The sequence below is a fragment of the Aquila chrysaetos genome, chromosome Z, assembly GCF_900496995.4.
Source record: "Aquila chrysaetos chrysaetos chromosome Z, bAquChr1.4, whole genome shotgun sequence".
Classification (NCBI taxonomy): Eukaryota; Metazoa; Chordata; class Aves; order Accipitriformes; family Accipitridae; genus Aquila; species Aquila chrysaetos.
This window is the reverse complement of record NC_044030.1, coordinates 76,539,803-76,559,269: the sequence shown is the minus strand read 5'-3', so window position 1 is coordinate 76,559,269 and position 19,467 is coordinate 76,539,803. Positions and strand designations below refer to the sequence as shown.

Sequence of the window (19,467 nt, the reverse complement as noted above, 5' to 3'; positions counted from 1 at the left end):
GTGCTGCTATTGTAGGGATTGGTCTCAACCCTGCACAGGTCACACCAACCTCTGTTACCAATTTTTTTGTATTGCGGTGGTCCCTTAGCTTACTGTTGATCAGGCCACATCGTGGCAGACACTGCTCCGTCTTATCAACAGCCCAAGTACTGATGGCACCTACAGCTTGACTTCAGAAGCAGAGCCGAGTATCCTACTTTCCCAAGTGGTGTTTGCTTTATGTGCCTAATTACTAGGAGTCTTCTTGCAGGTTAAAGGATGAAAAATGGATGAACGTCCAAGTGGGGGATATAATAAAACTAGAAAACAACAACTTTGTGACGGTGAGTACAGTTTCTCTCCATCCTGCCCATAGTTATTCTCTGTTATTACTCTTATCACTCACAAGCAAATGAGTCGGTAATGATGATAACTGCCTCAGAGACCTGCAGTGTGCAGAAACCACAAGTAGCATTGCGGTGCCGTGCCCTCTGACCATGTGAACTCATGCCAAGTCTGTCTGTCTGTGTTCAGGCCGATCTACTGTTACTGTCGAGCAGCGAGCCGCACAGCCTGACGTACATCGAGACAGCTGAACTGGATGGGTAAGTAAGGCAGGCCCTTGGGTGGAATCACTGCTGCCAGTGCAAGGCCAAATCTTCTCTGGTGACCCTAGGTGCTGCAACCTTACCTGCAATAGCTTTTGTTGCAAGAGTTTCCTAATACATAGAATAAATTTTGGGTAGGTATCTTGAAAATAAAGTCTTCTGGTGGATACTTCTGCCTCTTTCAGTGGAAATGTCATGTGAGGAGGGGACTTTTATTTTTAGTGACAGTTCTTACAACACTGAGAGTTAGTTTGAAATGTGTTCTTGCACTATCCCAGGTCACTGGCAGAAGCTTTCTGTTTCTTCTGTCTCTCTTAGTCTTTCCTCTTAGCCAGGTTATCTGGGTGAGGTAATCACAATTAATAACTCCAGAAGTCTCCCTTGGACTGCTATACCACAATATTAATGCATGCACACTGCAAAGGCTTCCAAATGTTGCTCACTCCAGGGCACAGCTGACAACAAGTCAGAGGGCTGCAACTAATTTGTATTAATTGGAATAAACTGGATCCAACCTCATCTTTATGACACAATTTGCATTACCTTTTCTGCATTGCCTGGAGCTAGCATCAGCTTGAAGGACTAAGCAAGACCAGAGAGATCAAGAAATTGTGTCTTTCCCAGTACCTTACAGAGAGCTCTCTGGAGTTTCCCTATCTGATTTCTGCTGAAAATGAGCTTGTAGTTCCTGCACATGCAAGTGCCAGGAGGCTCTAAACAAATGCAGTGTTTCTTTGACATTGCATTTCAAACTCCCCAGGTAGCTAGTCCCAGGACTTAAGTACTCTTCAGGAATAGAATGCCATGGGAGAAGACCCAGAGTGCTCCTGTATGCTCAGATACCTTAGGGTTCAGTGTGGTATGGATGGCAGGATAGACAGCGAGCTGCTCAGGGAGCTGAGATGCCTAGTCTTGCACTTTGTAGTGAAGATGAGAAGACAAAGCCACCTCACTCTCTTTGGTACCATGGTACCATGTCCAGAATTCCTCTGGCTTGCCTGTCTTTGCAACTGAAAGAGACAACTACACCCTTTGGCCAGGTAAAAAAGGCCAATGGTGGCATGGTCCATCAGATGTCTAAGGAAGAAGACTGTCCTCAAGAACAGAAGTGACTTTCAGGGAGAGCTTTCAGTTCACATAGGACTTTTAGTTCATGTTTTTGTCTCATGTTATCTGTTACAGTGAAACAAACCTGAAAGTGAAGCAGGCTTTGACAGTCACTGCAGAGCTTGGAGAAGATCTTCAGAAACTGACAGAGTTCAATGGTGAGTCTACATGGAAAATTCACTTTCCAGAGGATTTGCCCAAACACCAGAGTCCAGAGAGTGCCTGGGAGTCTTCCTTCCAGGCTGTCCCCTGCTTCCTGCTAAGAGTCCTCTGGGTGCAGCGGCAGGAGAACACAATGGGCACATTGCAGTCTGTACAACTGATATAAACAGCATACACAGAGAAAGAGATCCCCCTTCACTTGCAGCTCTTGGTGCGATGCATGGCTATAACCTGAAACTGCGTTGGTGGGAATTCTCCTTCTGGCTGCACACTTTTCTTTAGCATTTGTCTGTATATGTTGAGATTACCCACCTTGAACTTCAATACAAGAGTTTGTGTAATTGCCTAGTAGAAAATTTTTTCCCAAAACTGCATGCTTAGTTCTGATCTCAAAATATTTTCACACTGCACTTTTACATTGATGCAGCAATGCTGATGCGTCGATTACATTTAGCTTCTGAGCAGAGGCACTTTCCAGACACAATGCAAACCAGAGGACTAACTGTGCACACAGGACAGGTGGCTACTTCACAGCCTGAAGCCTTGCCCTGCCAGCATTTCCCTCCTCTCTCAATGCCACAATAAACACTACATTTTAAGATATTTAAAGGCAAGCAGCGCAGATGCGGTTAACAGGCAATGTGTCCTTTCTTAGCACTGTTTTGTATATCAAATATAGAATAGAATAGAATAGAATAGAATAGAATAGACTATTTCAGTTGGAAGGGACCTACAATGATCATCTAGTCCAACTGCCTGACCACTTCAGGGCTGACCAAAAGTTAAAGCACATTATTAAGGCCATTGTCCAAATGCCTCTGAAACACTGACAGGCCTGGGGCATCGACCACCTCTCTAGGAAGCCTGTTCCAGTGTTTGACCACCCTCTCGGTAAAGAAATGCTTCCTCATGTCCAGTCTGAACTGCCCCTGGAGCAGCTTTGAACCATTCCCACACATCCTGTCACTGGATACCAGGGAATATATAGCAGCACATACACAGAAAGGAGCCAGACCTGTCAAAACCAGACTACTCCATGCTCACACATCATCTGTCTGCAGAGAGAGGATGGAGGAACAGACCAAGTGGTGTTAGTCACGTTCAGCAGTGACCTGCTGGCTGACGTGTGAGGGCAGGATTACGGGAAGAGTCGATATGGAAAGGGGTGGAGTGAGTGCTGCTGTCCTTGGAATGTCTCAAGGACTGCAGCCTCTCAGCAATTATTTTTAGATAAAGAGGAAAAATAATTTTTTTAAAATTCTCTTTGAAATAACTAGATGATTCCAGGACAAATGGTGGGGACGTGGCAGAGAGTTAGCATAGCTGGAACTGTCTCTGGTAGAGTCATCCAAAGGCATGGGCTTTGCTTTTGCTTTCTACATTAAGGTTTTATGAAATAATGTGTGTGGTCTCAGCTGAGTGTCAGCTCAGTACATCAGGATTTCTCTGAAATGTTGGCTGAGGTTCTGAGTGTTTTAGGTCTTGAGAAATATGTTTTTACAGGTGCAGTTAGATGCTTTATGTTAATAGTCAGAGTGGTGTGCCTTAATTATTCTCCTGAAGAGGCTGCAGTATGTTTCAATTTGTAAGCAAAATCTTAATCTTAAATAATTTTTCAAGGATTTTCTGTGTAATGCTTATCTAAGGATACTGCATTCTTGAAACTGCATAATTAAAAAGAAGTCTCAAAATATTTTGGAAAATTAAAACTTTTTTTTTTATCAAATATTTATTTGTCCTTTAAATCTCTATTTTAGTTATACTGTAAATAAAAGTGGCCTCTTCGCAATACTTAAAATGAATAAAATGTTTCCCAGGATGATTTATATTTGGCGGAGTACTGGAAGAGTGCCTAGAATCAGACCCAACCTTGCATTTCCCCAGTAAACCTCTGTAGAAGTATTTAAATATTTATGTAACTCTTTATCTAATTACTTCTTAAGACAGGAAGAGAGGAAAGGGTTGAGCAGCTAATACAGACACCCAGTGGAATGCTTAATGTGAGTTATGATGTTTGTTGACATCGCAATGGTTCAGATAAGGAAGATACTTGCAAAATGCTGAACTTCTTTATTTGATTTGGGAAACAGAGAGATGAGAAAGGAAACAATACTTTTCAGTTACCTACTACTTATCACATGTAGACTTGGCAGTATTTAACTCTTTCAGGTGAAATGCATTCAGGTATCATCTTGATGTTAATGGGAGGAAGAGAGAGAAGGCATGGTGCCTTGCTGAGGTATCTTCAGCTGCAGAGTTACTGGGGTCAGTGCAGGTATATTGGGTGAATCTCTAGAGCTTCTCACTTTTTTTGTGATCATTCTAATTTGGTTCAATCTCTTCTGATCTCAAACTCAGCATATCGATAACCCAGACCCACCTGCTCACTGGAAAGCAGAGGTGGATGTTGACACACAAGTACTCACACAAGCATTGTCCCACAGCTGGCATGAGGAGAGGCACAGTCCTCCTGGTGGGGGATCATGCCCTGGGTTTGGTTCACCAAAGTCTCATTGTGCTGTGTTTCAGGTTGCACTGCAAAGCCTCTGTTTTCTTCGTGCTCTTCAAGGGGTTGCAAGGGCTGCATTGAGACAGGTCTGGTTACTGTAGACTTTTAGAAATGATGGAGTACAGGTCTAATTGTTCTTGGATTGCCTAGATGACAGAATAGAAGATCAGCATAGTTGTTAGTATGAGCTCTGATGTCACATATGTCACAGAATTTCCTAATTGCTTTATCTTTCAAGTCTGATGATTTGTCTGCCCTAGAGTAGAGCTACTTTTCTATGAAAAGAACACCCATTCTTGATCTTAAAATTTGCAGTGGTGGAGACTACCACAATACTTGAAGTTGTACTTTTCTTCTGGACTTCCCTGGATTTTGTTTCCAGTCTCTTGAGCCTGGTGTGTTTTGTCTGAGAACAGCTGGAAGAGCTGTATTCTCTGCAAATGCTAGTCCTTAGGTACATATTTGCAGCCTACGATCAAAATAACTGTAATGTTCCTGCTGATTAACTGAACAGACTGAACTCTTGCATTCCCTTTCAGTAAGGAGTATTTGTACTTTCCAGTTCTTTTCAATACATGCACAGCGCTCTGCTTTGAATCTTTAGATGTCAGGTGCAAAAGTTGATTTAAATAATCATTTTTATACCAAAGTATCTGTGTTTACAGTTTTGTGTGAACATGTTTTATTACAAGAAATAAATATAAAGCATCAAAATAGAAACAGGCTCTCCAGTCACTTACAGTGTCAGCTGCTTGGCCAAAGAAGGTAGCAGTATCTTTTTTCATGTGCCACTGGACTTCAGTTATAAAACAGATGAAATTAAAACACAGTGAACAAAGACACCTCACTTAATTACTCTTTTGCAGCCTTCAGGCTATGATTTTTCTCGCTTGGGCTCCTGCAGTTTTAAAGAAAATGGAATAGGAATTATGTGAGGTCAGCACTTTTAGCTAAAGTTATCCAGTGACATCCTACCACTATGAACTTGCTGTGAAAGGATTAAAAGTAAGTTGCTTGTTCAACATTTCTTCTCACCCACATAAAAGTTGTGGAAACTTTGTTTTGTACTCTACCAGCAAAAAATTGCCATGTTCAAAGAATAGGATAAATCCAAGTTCATTGTAGTTCATTGGATTATGACATGAATATGGGGAAGCAGCAATACCCCAAAACATGAATAAATATAGGATACAGAATGGGAACGACAGGGTCAGGAGTGGACTGCAGCTAAGTGTGAAATATCCCCTGTTTGGGGAACAGCTGAGAATGCAGGATTGACTGGCATCTTTCTGGGTCAAGATTTCCATTTTTGTTTTTACCTTCCTTTTACAGGTGAAGTCAAATGTGAGGCACCAAATAACAAACTAGATAAATTCACAGGAACTCTTACTCTTCGAGGAGAGAAGTATGCCCTGGACAATGAGAAGATGTTGCTGAGAGGCTGTACTATTAGGAACACAGAATGGTGCTTTGGTCTCGTTATTTATGCCGGTAGGTAGAAAAATTGACATGTTAATTGCAGAGCACAGCAGCACTAGCACGGAAGTACATCACACCCAGTATGCACAAAGAACCAAGTATTTTCCTCTTTGGAAAATATGTTTCTACCAGGTACAAGAACAAAAGCAAAACAATGCATGAGATCCCTTGGCTTAACTCTAGGCTAGAAATTATGCATATTACAGGGGATTTTAATCTGAGATTTTTATAGTGGTCTATGAGAGAAAACTGGATTGGAAATGCTACATTACAACATCCAATTTTACCTTGATTGAGTGCTTTAGTAAGCAGTAGTCGTCTTTTATTTCAGAAATGTATGCAGCAAAGTACATAGGAGAAGTCTTGACCAATCAATAAGAAAGCATAGAAGAATTAAATCTGTTTAAGATTTTACATTAAAGCTGAATTAAGTCTGCCTTCACTGGCCCTCACTGGGCCAACTGGAGTCTTTCTCTTACCAGGCTTGTTCAAAATTTTTCACTCTTAAGTGTATTTGATTAAAAATTCTGCATCGTTTCTATGTCATTTTAATCCATATTGGAATATCAGACTCATCAATAATATTATTGTAGACCGTTAGATCTACACTTTTTGTGAGCATAGACCTTCTATTGTTTCTATACTGCTGTAGACATGTGAGATGATGTATAATATGTCACCAATAACACAGCAGTATCGGGTCTTCTGTGAAAAGTAATTAAACCTGAAAGGGAGGATTGACTGTTGAAAGAAGAGACCAGGGTCAAAATCCAAATTAATGGCTTTATGTGACTCTCTCCTTATAATCTAAGGCAAGTGACTTAACCTTTTTCTGCCTAAGTTTCCCACTGGCACTGTAAACTGTATGTACCTGCTTTCAAGAAAGCTATGATGGGTATTTATGCTGTAAAGCACAGTGGGGCCTCAGAGGGAATCAGCTTTAGAATAGCTAAGCTTTATTACTAAAATTCACAACTGTGTTTCATCTCCAGGGCCAGACACCAAACTAATGCAGAACAGTGGAAAAACAACTTTTAAACGGACAAGCATTGATCGGCTCATGAATGTCCTTGTGTTGGTGGTAAGTCTCATTAATGTGTCTTCATTTCTTCAGATGTATTCATCATTTCCAGATGCTCCACCTCTTTGTCCACACAAATGAGAGAATATCAGAAGTGACTAATGATAAAAAGAAGAATTATGTAATAATTTATTAGCAGTCTGAGTTCCGCAGTGCCTCTGCCAGTCCTTCTTGCAAAGCAAGACCATTACATTGACAGCATTAAGGACCTTTCTTCTGAGCTTTTCATTTGCTTTGCTCTCCCTTGCTTTGCATTTTTTTGTGAGAATCATTCTGAAGCCTACAAATGCCTTTTTCCCTAGTAATTTTGTCACTTTCCACTTAAATAAACATTAGCAGTTCTCCCTCTTACTCCTGATTTCTTGGCATCTCTGGTGATACCTGCATAGGACTTGGTAATTGAGTTTGTTAATTTACATGATGCCAGCTTCTGACTTAACACATTAAGACAAATGTTAGACATGGTCTCATTAATACTCAGAAACGGGTGTTTTTAGCAGCTGGGAAATTTGAGAACACTAATCTTATATAGCAGACACTCTCCTCAAATAAGAAAACAGATCTGATTTGAGGTTAAAGCTTGTCAGTGATTTTAACAAATGGCAAACACTTCCAGGCAGAGGTAGTGATTCTTTTATGGAGACTCTCCCAGGTTTTTTTGAGTTCAAAGCTGCTCAGGGAACTAAGACATACATTCTAACACTGCTTTACTCAATGTTGCTTGAAGAGAAGCTCTTAAGTTTTAGGCTTTTATTTTCCTTTGGGTGCAAGCTTGTCATGCTTTTTCATGCATGCTGCACCACCTTCAGTTTATGATACTGGGAAGGTCTGGTGGCCACTGTTCCCTCTTCTTCCCTCCAGCCCTTGCTCTCCAGCCCAACCTGCCAGCCAGGCTGGGACCAGGATCCAACATCAGGTGCTGGAGCAAGCCCTGGGGAAGACAAATCTCGAGATGTCTGACAGCAGCCTGCCCACCACAGCAAGGCTGCCCTGAGCTCTCACTGCCCTGTGTGACTTCATGTCTCCTCAGCGCTGGGGCTTATAGCACAAACATATCCAAGACTGCTCCGCTCCCCAACCTTGCCACTTCATCCCAGCCCCTGCCCTCCTGCTTTTTTTCTCAGGATCCCAAAAGCTCTTTAAGTGGGCTCATGGATGGGAGTTGTTACAGAGCAAGCTGTGCCTCTGTGAGACTGAAGTAGTGCCAAAGCAGCAGTGGTTATCCTGACCCCCAGAGCTGTGAAGCAGTGTCCTGAATATCTGTGTACGCATATTTGCTGTAAAGCAGGGCCACAGCACAGAGAGACACTCCAGAGTCATCTTCAAGCCCCCTTGAGTCCTTGCTCCATGTACAGTAAGAACACGCCCTTGACTGTAGTAACATTACACCAATCTCTGCCAAGTGAAAATCTTGATTACCATCATCAACTTGTTTTCCTCAGTGTTTTCTTCCCTCACACTTAAGGGGACAGCAAAATCAAGCAAGGTTTGGGCCTCTTACATTCAAAAATTTGCAAGTATTTGAAAAAAATCACATTTTCTTAGGTGTTCGGCTAAGTTTTAGCTGGAAAGGAGGATGGGCTGTGCAATAGGGCTGTGGGGGATCCACAGGGCACAGAAACGGAGCAGACTAAAACTGAATAGGTAGCTTGGAATTTAGCATTTGATCAAGGTTTGCCAAACCTCCTTTCAAAAGTCAAGGATCCCACCCAGACGTTTCAGTCTGTTTGGCCTCTCTTCATGAATGCAAACAAGATGAATTTACGTCCTGGCTCTATTTTAAAAAGCTGAGCAAGTTGCAGTTGATTGTATCAGCCTCTGCCTGGGTTCTTGGGTGCTGATGGAGCCAAGGGTGTGTTTTTCTCCTTCACACATTTTTAAGGCACCTAACATTTTAGTGTCTAAGTAAAGCTCTGTCCTACCCTAAGCACCAGGCTCTTTGCACACAAGAGGGATGTGGCATCAGGTCCTTCCAGCTCACTGGGTGGTTGAAGATTACAAAGCGCGGTCCTAAAGAGAGGCAGTATATTGTGCTCTTGAGTTTGGAAATACAAAGCAGCCACAGCTTGCTATAAATAGGTCATTTTAAGTGTAATGAAACTTGTTCCATGTTAACACTGGCAAAGCTATTTCATGTTTAATTGTCCATAAAACTTCCAGGCACAAAGCAGTGTTTAAGCAGAGTTTGCCAATGGAGTCCTGGTTAAATGTTGCCCTGGTCTGTCCCAACAAGGGTTAATCAGGAGTGAACCTTTCCAGATGGCAACCATAACTGTTTTTTCATGTTTGGGAGTGTTTCTCGGCAATCTGAGAGAGAAGTGAATGTTCCTCCACCAGGGACGCACCCGCCAGCTCCAGGAATGCTTTTTCCTCCAAAACTTGCTTTTTAACAGATTTGGGGAAGCATTTTTTCAGAGAAATAGGGCTGTCACCTTCATATCTTTTTTCAGAGAAATAGGGCTGTCACCTTCATCTCTTAAACAAGCTACTGCTTCAAATCCTGGAGCAGAACTCAAAGTGCCAATACAGAAACCGAGACAGTTTGAATTCACAGTCCAACAGGAAATGTTTGTCAAAAGTCACCTCCTCTTTACAAAAATCCTACTCAGGCCTGCAGAGGATCTTTTGCAGCCAGTGCATGGGCAAGACCCAGAGAGGGAGGATGTTCACGCTAAGAAGCCCCATGAGCATGCACAAGCCTACAATCAGGGTTTTTTCACGTCCTTCTCTTGCAGAGCTGTGGTTATGATTACCACACCCTCCATACAGTTGTTTCTCCACACAGAAATTAATCTCTGGGGCCACTGTTAACATCTCAGTCATTTGCATTTGTGTCGAAGTGAACAGCATGTTAGTGAACTTTGTGTAAGCATAAGTATTGCACACCAGTTGAGCTGTTAGGGACGAGAGAGTTGACATGCCAAATGCACATAAAGTAAAATGTTCGTAAAACAAGTGCAGTTGTAGACAAGAGCTGATGTGACATGGTTAAGTCCAGCTGCTGTCTTGCCCCATGGGCATTTCTGTTGCTGAATCACACATTGAATTTCCTACATGGATTGTGATATTGTACAAACTGACAATTCTTAACCTGTGAGGCAAACTAATTAATTTATTTTACAACAGTCAAGGTCTGCAGAGAGAAGTAGTATCTTTTTCTTGACCAACGGAAATATCTATAAAAATAGACAGGCTTGTCTATTTTCTCAATCTATGTCTATTGGTTTCATAAGGGACATTACCTGTCCCTGGGTCATGCCTCTCATATATCCTTAAGTCCTGATCATTACAACAGCACAAATTGAAGTCTGTTTTTACCACTGGTCACAGAGGCTTAAAAACACTGCACCACATTCCTTACCAGCAAGCAAAATGGTCCCCATTTCACAAGTGGAGTAATTTATTGGGCCTCCCACAATTAAACAGAAAGCTACTACTGATGTGGGAAATAAATATGTCCCCTGAAACTCAGTCCAGCACCTTTACTTACTGCAGTACCCTTTTAGCAGCTTCTTGGTATTAAAACTCGAGTTGGTCAGATGTGAACTTTTCACCAAGTGATTTAAATCACTCCATAAAAATGTCCTTCTTCCTCTCATAGAGTACCTCAGCAATACAAGTATCAGCTTTATCAGCAATGTTTCAGTGTTTGTACTTCAATTATTGTTTTTTAAAAAGTTTGATTACTGTTTTCATGTGATGATTGTTACTGGGTGGCCTTACACATAATGGCCCAACTTACTGATATTTGCTCCCTAATCATTATACTTGCAAAAGATTATTTTTACTTGCTCTGTTGTGCAGCCTGTTGTTTCCGTATTTTCACATTTTTGTTAGGACGTTGGTTGTTTTAAGTCAAATGTTTGAAGAAGTCTGTATCAACAGAACTGGTTTTATTAATCATTTGTCCAGGAAGGATGTCAAGCTGACTTCAGTTTATCTTTCCCACGATCACCATTTCTACCTTTCAAATATTGGAATTATGTTAGTAGATTTTCAGGGTGGTGGTGCTTCCCAGTTTTCAAAGCATTGTTAAAAATTAATCTTACTTATTAGACAATTTCTCAGCTAGTCCCTCTAAGCTTTCATCTTTAAATGACCTGGACCCACTGGATTGAAAATGCTTATTATTAGCAGATAGAGCCACATAGTGTTCCTTGTCACAGAACATAGTCTGTATTTTCCATCTGCTATGTCATAAGGGATAGAAACTTCCTTCTGCTTTCTTCCTTGTTCATTCTTAGAGGGCTGTCTCTTGAACATGTCTGCTTTTCTCACACCTGTTCATGAGTTTATCTTTTTCTTTTTTTGATATTTTATATGACTATTAAATACTCATAGTTCTATAATTCGCTGCAGTTTATAATAATTTCTGTTAACTTCCCTTCTTCCCCTTCTTTTTGTATTATTTTCCAAATAATTGTATTGCTATGTTCTTGTCTTCTTTTAATCAGGAATGCTTTATGACCTATGTAATGGTTTTGTGTCTATTAAATGGTGTTCCTGAGCAAGTCCCAGTTTTCACTAAGGTGTCCCACTTTGAAATTCCCTTCCCAGTTGCTCTTCCCCTGGTTGCTTTAGGCTTTCAGGAAATAGGCTTCTCTAAAGTTCAAGGATACACATCACTAGTTAGTGTTGCCTTCTGTTTGCTCAAAGGAAATGTAATCAGATTGTGATGGCAGGTACCAAGGCAACCATTAGTTCTGAGTCAGTGATTAACTCTCCTTTAACCATGAGAATGATATCCAATGCTGAATTCCAACCTGCACAGTACTGGATTTTCTGTGTTAGAAATTATATTTAGTAGTTTTTCAGAAATGGCGAGGAAAACTATGATACACCCAGCAAACAACCAGGTAAAGTCCTCCACGCAGTTTCTATTCCCAAGTGTGCAGCCAGATATTTGAGACCTGCAGCTCAACTCACCTCTAATGAGATTTGATGTTCTGCAGCCAGCTGCCCATGAACACCCTGGTTTAGGTGTCTGCTTAGGACTTAAATCCCCAGCTGTTTGAGGTCTTGTGATTCCAAATCGCCAGACTCCGCACTATATAATTTTGTCCTTGACGTAAAAGTGTCATAACTTTGCTGTTTTTCCTCCTTTATCCCTAGGAACATTTTCATGCGATTCAGGCTGTTCAACCCAATCTCATTAGGGCCTTCTGATTAACCTGTACATAATAAATTCTTTGTTTCTAAAATGCAATATTTTGGGGTTTTTTTGCAGATCTTTGCATTTTTAGCACTGATGTGTCTTATCCTAGCCATTGGCAATGGCATCTGGGAGTATGATAAGGGCTACTACTTCCAGGTCTATCTGCCCTGGGCAGAAGGTGTCAACTCTGCCTCCTACTCCGGCTTCCTCATGTTCTGGTCATACGTGATCATTCTAAACACGGTGGTGCCAATTTCGCTTTATGTCAGGTATGTGCCATAACCTCCTTTCATGTTTCATCTTAGGAGAGGTTTAGCTCTTGCCTTAGCTGGGAGCAGCATTTTCCCTAGACATAAATGGAACTCCATTGTGGACAATCGCTCATAACCACAGCAATGCTTTTCTTATTTCCGCTGCCTTTGGAGGTGAGGTTTGGAGCAGGGACAGCAGTGAGCCCTGGAAGGGGAGAGGATGATTTTGCAGTTAAAGGGGAGGTGCGGGTGTCAGATACTATAGGAGTAAGGCTGGAAGCCTGCTACAATTACCATCTTGCTCTCTCCCACTTGCACTGCCCATCAAACAAAGTGGATGGCATGTTCTTTGAGGTGGCTGTAGGGCTCATGTGAGGAGTGGTTTGCCAGGTAAGTAAGTGCAGTCAGGTTGAGGATCCTTAGGACTTAGTGCTATATGAGCAGAGTGAATGTGTCCACCTCCCAGAGAACTCAGTACTATGTTGGTTATTGGAGAGAGGTAAGCAGGCGTAAAGAGTAGGCAATGCATCCATGACACTCTCAAAACCTTGAGGTTGGGGTGTAGACTGTAAAGTTTATCATTGCACCTAACCCTTCAAACAGCTTTGCTACTGAGACTCTCTTTCATGTTGGTAAATATGAGGAATTAATCCCATTCCTGTCTAGTATGTCACACCAGCAGCAAAGCAGAAATTCATGTTGTCTGCAAACTGATACAGCTCCTTGGTTGTATTGAGTTACTCAATGACTTGCTTGTTGTGGATCTGTGGGTTGTTTGAGCCGTGGCTGCACTCATCCCCTGGCACGGGGCTCAGCCCAGCCCAGAGCCCTGCTGGAAACTGTCCCCATCTGAGCATCACTCCCAAAACTGCACCAAGTGAAACCCACTGCTCTTGCCTCGCTTTTCAGTCTGAAAAAACTTTTCAAATACATTTTTAAGATGTTGTTTTATAAATAAAATAAAGGAATTTACTATAAGCCTAACAGATTGTTTCAGTGGGACCTGCTTCAGCACTGCTTGCTACAGGCCATTTAAGGACAACCTGATGAGTACACCCTGTCATTACCTTCAAAGTTGTCTTCTAATTGCAATTGCTAATGGTGGTGCTGAAGATAAAGATCTTGTCCCTTACACTGATGAATATTCCATCACCTCCTTCTTCTGTTTCACCAGTGTAGAGATTATACGCTTGGGTAACAGTTTCTACATTGACTGGGACCGTAAAATGTATTATCCGCTGAATGACACGCCAGCTCAGGCCCGTACCACTACGCTCAATGAAGAGCTGGGGCAGATCAAGTACATCTTCTCAGACAAAACAGGAACTCTCACTCAGAACATCATGTGTTTCAACAAGTGCTCCATCAATGGCAAATCCTACGGTATGTTATCTATTTGTCTTACTCTCTGAGTTTTATTCCATTGTATGCCTCTTGGTCCAGAGTCACTAAATGTGATATCCAAAAGAGAGTGTCTTGTAAGAAGCTGCAGTGATCAAGCACAGGGCTGCCCGTCAGGGATGCCTGGACAGCCCTGATTACATCATTTGCATATCTTTATATCTTTTTCCTGTCCCTTGTTTCCCGTTTTCACCACCCTTTTACTTCCGTTTTTCTGCCCCGGTATCATCTCAGCTAAAGAACCTGCACCTTATTACTTTTTCCTCATTGGTCCCTCTTTTCCTACATCTGTACTGAAATTTGTTTTTTTTCTGTTATCACTACCTAGGTAATCTCAGCCTTTTATGGTATTATTGACATGGTCATGCAGGTATTGCCAGCCCTGCAAAACATAACACATGACTCACATAACTAACTCCCTCTTAACCACTTGTGGTTAAGAGCCATCCCTCATGGGGTTTTCTGCAAATTTTGTCAGCTTCTCACATTGTTATCTCTCACATTCAGCAATTTCTCATGTCATGAGCAGCAGTTTTCCACATCCTGTTCAGGTAGCTGAACCTTCAGTTGGCACCTAGTCAATGGTCTGGTCATTTGTCTTTAGCCCTGACTTACTTCACCTACCAGAAAAGTTTGTAGGGAGTTGGAAAAAATGGGAAACAAAAGTTGTTAGCTCTGATAGATCCTAACATCCATTGACTTAAAAGGCTCATACATTGTATGGCCCCAGGCAGTTTTCTTCATACTGCTCAAGAGGTACTAACAATTCACAAACTGACTAATTGATTAACATCATTAGATTACCCTAGAGAAATTAGTCACCGCTTATTTGTAGGTCGATGATTGTTTTGCCTGTGTCAGACCAGCTGATGGACTAGTGTGCCAAAAAGCTTGTCTTTTTTTCTCAGTGCTATCAGCTGACCTAATAAAAGAAGTTATTTCTTCCTATAAATCTTGTTTGGTGTACATTTGGAGACCACCATATCTCAAACAGCGCTACTATGCTAGCCAATGTTAGTGCTGCTAAACAGTTTAAAAAGTACTCAATCTGTTCATTCATGCGTCCTTAGTTGACTTTTCCAAAGTGGATGTCACCACTAACACAGATATAGGGTGTGGGTTCAAGAAATTAATGGGAAATATGTGGGAAGAAGGTGGACAGTCTGTTGCCTATAGTTTTCTAAATGCTTAGCTTCTTCCTAGGAATGTACTTCTTTGGATTTGCCAGAAAGGATGAAATAGTTTTGCTGCCAGGGAAGGTAGTCCAGAGGTTTAAGCTTCCAATTGAGAAGGAGATGTCCAAAAGCTGGAGGTTGCAGTTCCCACGGGATCAACTGATGTGCAGTTGTCAGGAGAGATGACTTCTGAGTTTCTTCTACACCCTCAGGGCTTTTGTGAGGGAATACCACTACCTACAATTGACTTTGTTCACAACTGAGGTTGCTGGTGCAGGTGTGGATCTATCATTCATGTAATTCACTGTATTTCAATCTTATTTCAAGTGTTGAATGTGGCTGGGCTGGGCACAGTCCAAACCTTCCAAATGAAATTTTTAATCAGGCAGAAAAAGTTTCAATAGTGTTTCCTGGAGATGAGATGTCTTCCAGTTCTGTGACGAGATCATCAGTTCAGGGAAAATGAATAGAGCAGCCTTGCTACCTAGACGTGGGAAGAATGGGCTTTAACAAATCCTTCTCTGCAGTTGTCCAGGGCCTGTTGCAAATCCAATATGATCCAGGAGCTGGATTTTATCTCACATTCCAAAGGGAAGGTACAAGAGAAGTATCCCCTGAAAGCACCTTCGTTTCCTACCTAGCACTATGTCCTTTCTGGGTTCAGCATGAGCCAAGTCTACCTTACCCACGTGCCAGTCATTTTTATGATAACTGCTTTGTTTCAAGCATCTGTCAGTCTCTGGATTTTGCCATGGATTAATATAGAAGCTGATTGATATGAATCATCAGTCTCTAGTGCCCATGTCAAGATATTTATGCTTACTGAAACTTTTTAATTAGATACTAGCTTCAAAATACTTTAACCAATTTTTGTGGTAGAGAAGCTGAGACTGTACTTAACCTGGAGTTTGTGACTATAACCTCAGTCTTTCTTGCTTGCAGGTGATGTGTATGATATGTCTGGGCAAAGGATAGAAATAAATGAGGTAAGTGCTCAAGTGCTATCAGGATCTGTGCTTTCAGTTAACCTTCCTGCCTAAGTGCTAGTGCACATAACCCACCCAGGCATAGCTCATGTTCTTGACCTTGCAAGAGCTGATGTTCTTGACCCTGACAACAGGGGTGTGTGTTTTTGTGGATGCCAGAGGATTGCTAGAGTTGCATTCCCTTCCAGTAAGCCTGGTTTAAAACTGCAGGTCGGCTAGCCTGAGTACCTGCTGTTCCCTCGGCTTCACGTTCTAGTGCATGCACAGTTCCTCTTGAATACTTGGCTGTTGATGATTGTTAGAAACTTGGACATTGGTGAATTTTATTATCCTTGGCAGTTAATTAAAGCTTTGGTGGGGAATCAGTGAGTTCAGTTCACATCAATAACAAGGTGATTGTCAAATTCCCCTAATGTCTGGACATTGGAAAGTGTGAAAATGGGTGACTTCTCCATTTCTCTCTAGCCTCTGGTTGCTGGCACAAACCCACAGGTCTTGGATTTCTAAAATGTCTGAAGACTGCATGCAGTAATCCAAGTAACAAACAGCAAGATGATGATGAAAATCCCACTCCTCATTCCAATGATTCATTTCCGGGCCATTTAAAACTTAAATTACCCACTGAAATTGGCTGTTTGTGGCAAGTGCAGTCCCTCCAGACTGCCCTAGCTCAGGCAACAAAATGCAAAGGGCTGACTTGCCTGGGGACACATGCTGGTCTGCTGCCAGCTGGCTGCCCAGCAGCTCCTCCTGCCCATGATACTCGCCGGAGCAGAGTCCTGCTGCCCACACATCCACGGTGTTGCAGTGCCTGGACCTTGCTGCGCAGCTGAGTGTGTGCGGGGGGTGGGTCTGTGCTCTTGTGGTGTGCGCTAAATGTCAGCTTGCAGAGGTCAAAAGGATGACTCCCACCCTGGAAACTCTGAGCTCATCAGGGATGGGGCGGGAGTCGGAATTGTGCTGGGCAGGCTCAGCAGTGCATTCCTCCATGACACATCATGCTGTGAACTTCTGGCCGTATCTCCAGTACGTTCCCCTGTACTTGGGGCTCCTTGTTTTTAGACAAAACGGTCCATGCCTGTGGAGTTGAACCTTTACATCACTTGTCTGTCATCTTTTTTCCATATCAGGATTTTTTCTTGCTTTGGGAGAACAGGGTGGAGAACACAGCCTTTTGAATTGTTTTGAATTGGGCTCCCACATTTCCCTATCACAGGCAGCCATTGACATCAGGAGCATGACGCCTCCAAGCAGGCATGTGTTGAAGACAGGCATTTCTTTGCTATAGAAATCCTTTGGCAGTGATCCTGTAGGAGCACTTGCTGTCATACAGAGAGGCAGCTTTAGCTAATCAGGTTCTCAGCCTGAGTGCTGCTCTGAAAGGCACCTCAAGTGCTTGTCCTCTCCTGTGATTCAGTAGCTTTCATGACCTCCCTCGTACTTAGACTCACCAATCTCTGTCACGAACAGCCCTGCAGGAGAGCATCCTTCATAAATGTAAGGAAGAGAGAGGGGTTGTGATGGGCAAGCACTGGTGTACAGGCATATGAGAGATCCACAGATAACACCAAGACTTATTTTTGCAGAACACAGAGAAGGTTGATTTCTCATACAACCAGTTAGCTGATCCGAAGTTTGCCTTCTATGACCATAGCCTGGTTGAAGCTGTGAAGCTGCATGATGTCCCAACGCACAGGTTCTTCCGTCTGCTCTCACTTTGTCACACAGTGATGCCAGAAGAGAAGAAGGAAGGTGAGGACTGTTGAAGGCACCAGACTGAGTGGTTATATTCACCCCACACCACAGTATGTCTTCTCTCCACAGAAGCTGTTATTGGTCCTTTTGGCTCCCTGGTGATTTTCTGTAGTATATGGCTACACATAAATCAATGTCTTTGGAGATGCCACACGGGAAGAGAAAGGACCAGGGCCTCCACTCCCTGTGTGTTCCTGTGGTGGAGCTGACACTACGGCGAACACCACATCTCTGGAGTGCGGAAATTGCAGGTGCCACAGCTTCCCTGAGGTGGCAGATGGCTTGCCCCACTCTTTCTCTACTCTGCACCAAGTCCCATAAAGCAAAAAGCATAGAGCACCTATCCACTAGAGACTCATTAGCTCCACTCACCCAGTGTTCCCACAGGTATTGGGTCAGTATCCTCAAATCCCAGACAGGGTGACTGTGCTTTAAAGGCTAGAACCATTAACTGGCACACATAAGGTGACAATACTGATGAGAAAAATACATGCAGATGTAACTAGAAGGGGTTAAATCCAAGGGAGTTGTCCTCTCAGTGAGATCTGTTGGACTCCAAAGAGTGATAAAAGACCCCAAAATAGTCTAGGAGGCCTCTTGCACTGGCCTAGAGGATGGGTTGATGGGACTTGATGGAGACATGTGGACATAAGGTGCTTTTTAGTGCTGCATCTCTGGGGATAGACAGAAAAGCAAAGAATTAACCGCTATATAATGTCTTTGATTTTGTGTTTGTTTAGCTTCAGAAACTAGGCAGAAACCACATTACTTTTTCTTTCTTGCATGTCAGGTAACTTGGTGTATCAGGCCCAATCTCCTGATGAGGGAGCCCTTGTCACTGCTGCCAGAAACTTTGGATTTGTGTTCCGGGCTCGCACACCGGAGACCATCACCGTTGTGGAAATGGGAGAAACAAAAATCTACAAACTCCTGGCTATTCTTGATTTCAACAATGTTCGCAAGCGAATGTCTGTTATTGGTATGTTCCCCTTGCTCCCTTTATTCTTTCCAGACTTTTTAGGCTCTCAAGTTGGCCTTCATTCTGCTGTAATGCCTTTTCCTAGGAGACCTCCTTTGCAATGCTTTCTGAGTAACATTTACTTCTGAGCACTTGAGATGGGCTGTCTTGACTTTTCTATTACACAGCAACAGTGCTAGATAAAGACTTAACTTAGGCAGGTGAGAGAACATATTAACATATGGACAACAATGATGCAGCAACCTCCTGAAAACGTTAAGCTTTTTACATATCTTACTTCCATCATGACAATGCAGGAAAGACCTTCCTTCTAATCAGCTTGAAAATTATCAGTGAAATCTGAGAAAGTGGGAGAGAAGAAAGCAAGGACAAGGAGAGAAGCCCACTTTCCCAAAAGGAAAGTGGAGAAATGATTCAAGAAACCTCCTGTAGCCTTTATTAACACTCCAACATCGCCAGATTGTTGATTTTTAAAAAAAAAAAAAAAGATTTTTCAGGAATTGGAATATCATAATTGTAGCAAGAGAGTGGTAGTACCTTTACTGGTAGGAGCAATAAGAGCAGCAGGACCAGTTCCCTAAGAACAAATCATTCTTGACTTATGAAGGCACATGTCCTGCCTGAAGTGCTGCCTGTAGGAACCACACAGTTCAACAGAGCATCTGCTCAGACCAATGCAATCTGAGTACAGTTGCCTGTACTGCTACTGCTAAGGTGGAGAGTAGTTGCATTATCTTCTTTTCTAAGCAAAGCTTGTCTTGATTCCTGGGAGCTTGCCAAAACTCAGTGGAGTTCAGACACCTCTAAAAACCTTTGTTTTGATGGAAGTGCTGTGAATCG

The 19,467-nt window shown here is 42.4% G+C and overlaps 1 protein-coding gene across 6 annotated transcripts in view; it reads left to right on the top strand.

The window, feature by feature from the left end:
- The window catches only part of LOC115337248 (phospholipid-transporting ATPase ID-like), an 88,140-nt gene that overhangs the window by 46,950 nt on the left and 21,723 nt on the right, over positions 1 to 19,467 (top strand). For all 6 annotated transcript variants that reach the window (XM_030005378.2, XM_030005379.2, XM_030005376.2 and 3 more), the window contains 10 exons: positions 251 to 323; positions 514 to 584; positions 1,770 to 1,852; positions 5,698 to 5,856; positions 6,837 to 6,925; positions 12,153 to 12,349; positions 13,506 to 13,714; positions 15,850 to 15,893; positions 17,480 to 17,645; positions 18,439 to 18,627. In XM_030005378.2, coding sequence (XP_029861238.1) covers positions 251 to 323; positions 514 to 584; positions 1,770 to 1,852; positions 5,698 to 5,856; positions 6,837 to 6,925; positions 12,153 to 12,349; positions 13,506 to 13,714; positions 15,850 to 15,893; positions 17,480 to 17,645; positions 18,439 to 18,627 — 1,280 coding nt within the window. The remainder of the gene's footprint in view (positions 1 to 250; positions 324 to 513; positions 585 to 1,769; positions 1,853 to 5,697; positions 5,857 to 6,836; positions 6,926 to 12,152; positions 12,350 to 13,505; positions 13,715 to 15,849; positions 15,894 to 17,479; positions 17,646 to 18,438; positions 18,628 to 19,467) is intronic.